This window comes from Saccostrea cucullata, unplaced genomic scaffold (assembly GCF_032062105.1).
Source record: "Saccostrea cucullata isolate Sc308-1 unplaced genomic scaffold, CSIRO_AGI_Scuc_v1 ctg379, whole genome shotgun sequence".
In the NCBI taxonomy this organism is placed as follows: domain Eukaryota; kingdom Metazoa; phylum Mollusca; class Bivalvia; order Ostreida; family Ostreidae; genus Saccostrea; species Saccostrea cuccullata.
The window spans coordinates 161,684-171,548 of record NW_026922802.1 but is presented as its reverse complement, the minus strand read 5'-3'; the positions used below and the strand labels follow the sequence as shown (position 1 = coordinate 171,548).

Genomic DNA, 9,865 nt, shown 5'->3' with positions numbered 1-9,865 from the left:
ACCCTAGGGATTATGAGGAGAGTAGCGTATCAGAAACCCTTGGCTAGCGAAGATGTACCCACTAGTGTTATCTTAAAAAAAAGCTGGTTGATACATAGGAATGACACTTTTCCGTATGCCCCAACAATCGAAGATTCGGGGTAGAAGTTTTTCCCCTGCTCGCCCGTCTGTCTGTCTACTTTGGCCCCTAAAACTTTAACCTTGCCAATTATTTTTGAGTGGGTGGGGTATGTAGCTGTCAAATTTCACAAGTTTATTTCTTATGACAAGACCTCTCTTTAGGTTCCAACAAATCTGACCTCCTGACCTAGACTTAGAATTTTATCCACTTTTATCAAACATTAACTTTTCATCAGTTGATGCAATTGGTTTGTGTATTCAATGTGACAAAATCTTTCAAGGAGAATAAATATTTTTGACCTTGACTTAAGAGTTTGTCCCACTTGTAAAAAAACTTTAACCAAAGCAATAACTTTTGATTAGTATACTGTATATCAGCTAGGGCATTAATTCATAGTTCACAGAAGTATTACTTATACCAAGACCTTCCTTTGGATACCATTAATTTTGACGCTTTGACCATGACCTAGTTTTGAAAAAGTCTAAAGGGACAAAGAACTCAAATTTAAAGTTGAAATTTTCGCAACAATTCTGTATAACATTATGGCATATATGTCGGTTTAACATTTCACACGGAAATATAATAAACAAGATTTGTTTGTGAAAAACTGATGCCGACATGCAGCAACTTATGGCGAAGGTTGAAGTTTCTTAAATGCAAGTCAAAATCCAAGGTCAAGGTCAAAATTGTTAACATCAAGAGAAAGGTCTTTTCGCAAGGGATACACTTGTGAAATATGAAAGCCCTAGTACTAACTCTTCAAAAAGTATGGCCAAGGTTTACGTTTTTTCAAAGTGGGTCAAACTCTACTTAGGTCAATGTAAAAGGTCAGAAATATTTATACCAATTAAATGCGTTTTTTCGCAATGCAGCCACGTAGCAAAGCTTTTTTTTTGACTTACCTGAAAAAGTTGACAAACAAAAGCAACTTTTTTCACATTCTTTCGTGAAGAACTTAGTATACTATAAAGTGTGGGGGGGGATCCAGCCTTTCAATGAATATTTCCACCAACTGTTTTGGCCTGCAATGAATATATACATGGTTTAACCAAATGTTTTGTTATTTGTTTAACAATAATGAATGGACTAAACTCCAAGGTCTGTTTACAGAAACAGTTTACGTTTCACGGGTGTGTTCAATTCATTAAACTCTGCACATATCATGCACTGAGCACGGAATGACAATACTGATTAGATGATTTTGCTTTCTCTTAGTTATACTTTGAGTTTTCTGGATTATAGTTTAAATATTTCTCATTAACACACAACAAAATTTTCTACTTTAAAATATACCCCGTTATATTATTAAGGGTATTTTGTGAAAGGGTCGCCCGCGTTGCAAAGAGTGTCTGCTTGTAGAGTTGCGTATGCTATCACAAAAAAAGATAATGCTGAATGGTAGTAATTATATGCCGAATATAGGACATTTGTAGCTCTCCACTGGCAAGTGTTGGCATCTCCATATGAGGGGAAAATTTTTAATTCCCGAGAGGGACGTTAAGCAGCAAACAAACAACTTTGTGAAAAAGCATGCAAAAGGCGCCCTGAAAACTGCAGTTTCAATAATTGCAAAATAAAATATTTTTTAAAAATATATTTTAGTGTGAAATGCTAAAACAACAAATACGAGTAAGTCAAGAAATTATACAGAAAAATAGAGAAAATAGTAACTTCATATCTTTGTCTATATCCCTTTAACCGTGTCCATAACCTTTGAACAGATGATGCTAGAGCTTTTATATTTCACTTGTATATTTATAATAGCAAGTTAGCACTCATGATCTAATATTTCAAATACATATTGACACTTGTAAGTCCTTTGTTTGGACAAAAAACATTTTTTAACTCTTGACCTTGAAGTTAGACATGCATTTGAGAAACTTCAATCCTTGCCATAAGCTGCTCGCCGTACCCCCCCCCCCCCCATTTCACAAAATTAGTACATCTCGTTAATACTTTCCTTAAATTATCTAAAAATAAAAAAAAATGGAAGAAAAAGTAAAACTAAAAAGTATTTAATTTATACAAGTATAACAAACGCGTATAACATCTTCAAGGTCCACAGCTAGGCCTCTACATATACAATGTAATAGACTTAGACCGATAAGTTGCTGAGTAAACCTGCAATATTGTCAATCATGCCATTCTGTTTTCTATTGTTGATTCAAAAATCTCCAAGAAAATATCAGCATGCTTCTTTGTAAAGATCAAGGAAGGTCGAAGTCTGATGGATTTGTCTCCACTAGGACCAGTGTTTATACCTGTATTGATAGATAAAAGACCATTTGAAAGTGCACACACATAATTATATAATTCAATTAAATATGTTTCTAGACCCAAATGATAAGAAAGATACAGATATTTTGAAAAAGTAGACTGTAATTAAACAGGCTTATATTTCACACACACTAAAAATCTTAAAGCCATGTCAGGGATTTGGTGGGTGGAGATGGTGGCGGTTCCAGACGGCTTTCATTTCAAATTTCAAGAAAAGAGAAAAGACAAATTGCTAGCAATCTGTATATATGTAGCTATTCACCCTTATTTCGTAGATGATGAATGATTTTATCTCTTTGAGAATCGTTCGGAAAATCCACGGCGCACAGTGTCCCAAGACCACGGGCATTACTGACGTAGCAAGGATATTTTTGCTGAAAAAGAAAAAAAAATCCTTTCCGTTATTCTATAACAAGTCAAGAAATAAACTGAATTTTAATGTAGGCTACTTAAACAAATGAATATTATATATAGTAAAAATTGTTGGTATAATACCTATGTAAATTTTAATGCCTACATTTGTATATGATTTTTCTTAAGTAAAACAAAAATATGCCACTTTCCATCAGTAACTCTTCAATGTTTGAACTCTTTTGTACTCACTTCGATATCCCTTAGCCCTTTAAGGAGGTGTGTCCCTGTGTCCGACACGAGAGCTAACAAGTTATCTTCCTTTATCGTGTCTAACACAGCCCTAAGCAACACAATTTTAGAGGGGTCGCCCACCCAAGTGTTAAAAATTCTAAATGGCTGCAAGGAAATATGAAAAAGACATTCAAGTGATGTGTGTTTTTTTTCCAGTGAAAATACATATTTGTCTTCTAATTGTTACACTGGGGAGTATAGCCCTCGGCTTGTCGTAAAAGGCGACTAATTACGACTCATTTATGTGGCAAAAGTCTACAAAGGCATGAAGAAATTTGCAGCCCTTCACGGCAATACACGTATATCAGTGAAATATTCTGGAGAGGGACGTTAAACAGTATACAATCAATCAATCAATCTAATTGTTAGGTCGACTGATTTGATTAATTGTGCAAAAATGTGCAATATGAAGGCAGCCAACATTTACTTTTATATAATCAAGAATACCGTAACACTTTAAAAAAATCAAATGGGTTTTAACTGACTCATTTTACAAGCTTCACTCAATTAAGACTGATTTCTAAAGAAATACCTAATTCCTACCTCCAATGGCCTCATTTCTCCCCGATAGTAAAACCCTCCTGCAAGCATCTTTTTACCAAAGGCCATGAGGTCGGGGGGCTCGGGTAATTCAAAATGTTCATGGGCCCAAAACTTTCCTGTCGATCCGCATCCTGTCTGGATTTCGTCAATTAACAAAGCTACATTATTCTGAAAAAATCAACAAATTTCCAAAAATTAGCAGAGTTTCAAAAAGAAAAGAAAAGAAAATGTTAAAGTGTGACAAAGTCTGGATCGATAATCAAAAGTTCATGAAAATGGTCACTTTAAGACTTGGGTATAAAATCTCAAGATCATGAATCATATACCAGTCGCAAAATTTAATTTCTCGGGCCTTTCCAACAATTTAAGTGGAAAAACAAAAGAGTTTGCTGGTAAGGTTCAAAAAGGTATACATAAAGATATACTATGTACAAAAAGGTTTTGGACATACTTGTTTACATATTTTCTGGAGTTCTCTGAAAAACCACGGACTGGCGTGATTATCTCCCCCTGCAGACTGTACAGGTTCTACACAACACCCGGCAACAGGGCGGCCATCTTTCTTGTACTGCTCTATTTTATCTGCTACCTGTCAAAGAAAATCAGCTTCTTTTTCACCTATAGTCGGTTAAATACAACCAATTCACCAGAAGTTTGACAAAATTTTAATTTCCCGTATTTTAATTTGCATCAAGCATCAAGACATCATGTCCTTTCTTAATTGATCTGGCAAGCAATAATTGTGAGTGACCAAACCAATTTATAAAACATCTTCAAAATATGAGGTAAAAAGCATATTTTAATATGACAAAACCATTTTATAAAACATGTTCAAAACATGAGGTAAATAGCATATTTATATAAAAAAAAACATGGATTTGGAACTTTTTTTCCACATGTGTGTTCAGGGATATGATCGGGCATTAGCTCTAGTTCAGCAGAAATTCACATGGTATATGCAATTACTCAAGACATTACACACAAATACATGTACTAGCAATGGTGACATCATTTCTATAGGCCTATTTAATTAACGTAAAATGTCATAATTGTCGGTAAGGAGAATAACAAGTACAAAAAAGACACGGCTAAGTGGAACCTCTTCTTAGCATTAAGAGGACAAAAGAAAATAAAAAAGATGGTCCCATATATCTTTATACTACAGAAAAAGAGGACCTTAAAATTTGACCTCACTCAATGAGCGCTCTTCTTCCATTCTGTTTTCCCCCTCGTTTTCCTCCAGAGGATATTTCAGTAAAGGGAAAGTCGCTACAGGCCACTTCATGGTTCTTAAATCCAACTTCTGCATCCAGTTAGCGTGACTTGCCGCCAGCGCACCTGTAACCATCAAATGGTGATAGAAACGGACAGAAGATACACAGGGAAACTACTAGTACGTGCTTTGGTAAAACTTTCAATCACTTTTATATATGAAAGTAAAAATAAAATTCATTTTAAACAACTTTTAAAACCCTCATCATTCCTCCACCCTTTTACTAAAACTTATCAATTTTCCTCACTTAAAAGGTGACATGACCTTTTATTGAGAAATTTTAATACCCCCTTCACAATTGACCCTAAAGCGAGGACGTAGAAAATATATAGAGTGACCAGACGACAACGAAAAGACAATGAAACGAAGAAGCTCTTTGCAGAATACACTTCAGTCATTTATAACAAGCTCATATACCCCACGCTCCCCCAAAATCCAAACCCGGAAAAAATAAAGGACTCGGAATTTCTCGGTTATATGCACATCTATATTGTTTCCTATTAAATATCTGCTAAGTTTGACGAAATTCTGTGAAGCGGATTAAGAGTAGTTGTGCTGACAAACTGTTCATCTCTATATTCAAGGTATGGCCAAAAATCTAAGTTAAAAAGTGCGGAAATTCCGGTAAAAAATAAAGGAATCGGAATTTTCTGGTAGAATGCACATCTACACATTGTGTCCTAAATATCAGCAAAGTTTGATGAAATTTTGTGCAGCGGTTTAAGAGGAGTTGCGCTGACAAAAAAACAGGACTGACTGACTGACACTCTGACTGATAATTTCATTAATTTTTTTAAAATATATATCTCACGCAACTTGTTGAGTGGGGTATAATCATACCCAGTGTCCAGCCGTGTGACGATCCTGTAAAGGACAGAATGGTGATATCAGCGCTCCCTGGTGGCAAGTTACACATACAAGAGGACATCTCTTCCGGTGTCGGTGGCGCCCCGCCTCTCCTTCTCTGCAGAAAAGAAGGAAACTAATCACACACTACTCTAGCCATGGGTCAACATCATCTAAAAATAGCGCGCATCATAAATTCATATGGAGTTTGTGTCATAATGCGAATGAGTTATCAAATGAAAAAAAATTGAATTGCATAGAAATGCAAAAAAACGGTTCATAAAAATGTTTGAACACAAAAAGTGAAATTTTCAATGACACGTCTTGTTGCTATCGCAAATGAAATAAACAATTTACATCAGCAGTATACAAGAAATATTTCGAACACTGCGATTGGATATTGAAAGGTCACATCAAAGTTCATTACCCGACTATGCTTTACTCGCATTGGTCAATATTTTAATGAACTACGAGAAATTCTATTCTCATTCAACCACGGCCAGAATGGGAGAGGATCGTACATTTTGGCCGTGGTTTGCGACGATGATAGAAATGTAATGAAATTAAAACTACATAGTTATTAAAAGGATCAATGCACCTATTTCACTCGGCTCCAATTATATTTTTACATACTTCGTGAGCTATAAACATGGCTTTTAGTCCGTTCTCTATTGTACAGGAACCACAAGACATGGTCTGGACTTGTTCCATTCCCAAAGGAGCAACCTACAGTCAAACAAATTTTAGTTTTAAATTTAATTTCTTTATGTGAAAATAGTTAGAATTCAATGAAGAAAGAAGTAGCCATCTTCAAATGCGGAAAAAATTAATTTCAAATAAATCCATAAAAGATTCGTTTTGAATTTAAAACAACATTTCACAGATATCTACCGATAAGAGATCCTCTTTAAGAAGCTGGTTCCAGTTGTTTGGGGGGAAAACTCCCAGGGAAGGTCGATTGATGAAAGTGCTCTACAGAAAAGGGATATCATTTAGCATCACGTGCCAAAATGATAACAATTGGGTACTATAAAATGTAAAATGCATATATTATTTAGCGCTTGACAACGATTTTGCACTTATATTTGGGACAATAGTGATACTAACTAATTCATAAGCATTTAAACATATGATTTTAAATCGTTAAAATGAACTATAACTCTTTAATTATGTATAGCAAGTAGCATAAACATAACTAAGAATTAAATGTTATCCCAAATTTCTTTAGAGTGAAAAGTTTAATGATTTTATTTCCTTTCATTTCATCAGAGAGAGACTGAGAGAGAGAGAGAGAGAGAGAGAGAGAGACAAAGAGATTGGTTTTACCCAATTTTCCTTTTTACTCATCGTCTCTGCCAGTTTTGGATGATTATAACCTACAAGTAAAACTCTGGTACAGGAAACATCAAAAGCATAGTTATTATCTTATTAGGTTTATATTCAGGTAGATTTGTTTTGAGTTTTCATTATTCATATCAATAATATTTACCGATAGGAATGGACGCCATTTGTGTAAACATGTCCAGCATTACATTATCATCTGCGTCTACGATGTAATTTCCATAGCTTTGACTGTAGTCCGCGAAAAAAGCTACCGCATCTGTGTTCTATCAAGTAAATTGTTATTGGATTACTTGTACTTAATTCATTTTTGATTTTTTAAACATCACATCAATTTAAAAAAATGGTTTTCGTCGAAATACCCAAGTGACAATACTCAATCAGAAAGTGATCTAATAAAAAATACGAACCATAAGACTTTTTAAAAGTAATTTTAATTCAATGGTTTCCCGTTTATCAATGAAGATATAGTTTTTGAAACTCTTGTTCTTGCATATACCGGTCTTTATTTCTTAATATAACTTATGGCTGGTTTTTGTATTTCAGCATTTGATTCATTTGATATTATAGAATTCAGTAAACTTAAAAAATCGATCCATTGTAAAAAACACCTGAATCTGGTCCAGTTGGTGCAACTGATTTAAGGATTCTGGTCCAGGGATTTGGGTGACCATTTTTGGTCTAGTCGGCTCAACCAGGGAGTCGCGTCCAACATCCTGTGAAAATCTGGCGTACCATATGCATGGGTTTGGAGCTGCAGAGACAGATACACTGTATCTTTATCCACATGAGGAATTTTAAAGATAATCGATCCGGGTCCAGGAAGGACAGTTCTTAAATTCATTAGTATTAAAGTATTAAAGAAGCTCTAAACACTCACAAAATGTGCTTTTTTTTTACTTGGAGAAAAATAATATATCGTATAAAGGTGAGCATATTGAGACTATTTAATTCATTTTAAGGGTACTTGCCTTAATTCTGCTTGAAAAATATGAAAAGACAAGGGACTTTGCGTGAACAGAAACACTGTTGTTTACTTACACTGGAAAAATAATGGAAATAACTTATGTAATGCTGAGCACATTTTTGTCTATTACAAATTGTGTAATTAACTGTAAATAACCATTTTTTCTATCTCTCTTCTAGAGGACAGTTCACTCCAAAAAGCATAAAATACCCTACGATTAGAGCTCTTTAGTGTGCAGTGTTTATAGAGTCTCCTTAAAGCTTAATTTACTTGACACTTGACACTGGAAATTTTTCATGCAACAATTTTCATTTTATGCATATGATTAACATGATTCACGGTTCTTCGAAGTTCTAGGAAGGGTCTTGTAAAAACAAAACATTTGTAGTCTATAAAAGTAAAGCAGTATTAGAAGTGACCCGTGATGTCTTGCAATGATTTCACAAGCTTTTAACACTATGTATTATATAATATATACTGGAGATTTGATACTTTTCCCTATAAAATATGATTAATATTAGTATAATGACTAACTATGGTTAAGTACACATTACTTTGTCAATTCAAAGATATTTTTGTGAGCATTATCTGATTTTATGAACCTGGGGACCGAACTACCTTGATGCATGTTGAGTTGACATTGCTAAATGCATTAACATTAAAGCTTTTATTACTTCACCCCCTCAATGCGAAATAGAAAATAAATATGTACTGGTATTAGAACAATATACCTTCTTTTGCAAGCGTCGAATAAACGGTTTTCCTAAACATGGCTGCCATAGGTTATAGTTAGGTTTATGTTTGTTTGTACGTTTATGTGTATGCATAAAAGATCAAAACAAACTTGAGCACACGATGTTCCCTATCTATCTGGGACACGAGGACAGCCATAGACATCACCTCGTAATGTTCAGGGATTAGTAAGTAGGACGTCATAAACTTTGTAGCATTGAAGTATAATTCAGAGTAGCTGTGTTCCATGCTTAAATGTGCATGGACACAGATTTGAAGTTAATATTTTCTGTAAATATCACGACTTATATATTTTAATAGCATTTCACACAAAAAAATAAATTAAAAATCTTACTTCATTTTAAAGTTATTGAAACTTCAAATTTTTGGATGGGTTTGATTGACACAGCCTTCCACTTTCACAAAGTTTATAATCAATACTTGGAATCACATTAAGGTAACTCTGACGTTTATAAACATTACTTTTTTTAAATGTTTAAATATATTAAGAAACGTTAAAACAAAGAAACATCCAAAAACAAACACAGCTTTTGTAAACTGCATTGGAATTTACATTCTCAGTTTTTGCTAAAATCGATGAGCTCTGTTATTGTTGTTGTTTACGATTCAATTGTTAAAGTCTGCTCACCACAACTGCACGGATTGACAATATACTGTGTGTATGTTTTGCTTTCGAACATTTCTACTCTGAATTTTCTGGATTATAGTTTTAATATTTTCATTCCATGCACCTTTAACATGTTTAATGGAAAAAAAGAAAATGCACGGATCGGAGGAGAGGGTCGAAGGGTGGCAGACACTTTAAGAAGGGCGGACGGGGCCACAGGGAGTTATGGTATAACATTTTATTGCAAGAGTTTCAATTAGCTTCTTGAGATATCGCTCGGGAATAAAAGTATTACACACATACAGAATGTTTGAATTTACGACCTTGACCTATGTCTTTTGACCTAAAAAAAAGAGGGGGTCTTTCCCAAGCCATATAAAATTCACTGTAAAAAGCCCAAATGCTTCTCCAGATATCGCGCGGAAACGAATATGTTGAAACTGACAGATTTATTTTATGATCTTGAGGTTTGACCTACGACCTCAAAATAAA

The 9,865-nt window shown here is 34.4% G+C and overlaps 1 protein-coding gene across 1 annotated transcript; it reads right to left on the bottom strand.

The window, feature by feature from the left end:
- Positions 1 to 2,120: 2,120 nt before the first annotated feature.
- Positions 2,121 to 8,883, bottom strand: LOC134262501 (4-aminobutyrate aminotransferase, mitochondrial-like). The gene is made up of 13 exons (XM_062744896.1): positions 8,745 to 8,883; positions 7,658 to 7,800; positions 7,195 to 7,312; positions 7,032 to 7,081; positions 6,597 to 6,677; positions 6,339 to 6,431; positions 5,700 to 5,823; positions 4,776 to 4,924; positions 4,038 to 4,175; positions 3,587 to 3,754; positions 3,002 to 3,148; positions 2,661 to 2,772; positions 2,121 to 2,382 (listed from the first exon to the last, which is right to left on the bottom strand). The coding sequence occupies exons 1-13, from the start codon at positions 8,791 to 8,793 to the stop codon at positions 2,258 to 2,260; spliced, it is 1,497 nt and encodes a 498-aa protein (XP_062600880.1). The 5' UTR covers positions 8,794 to 8,883; the 3' UTR covers positions 2,121 to 2,257.
- Between the last annotated feature and the right edge of the window lie 982 nt (positions 8,884 to 9,865).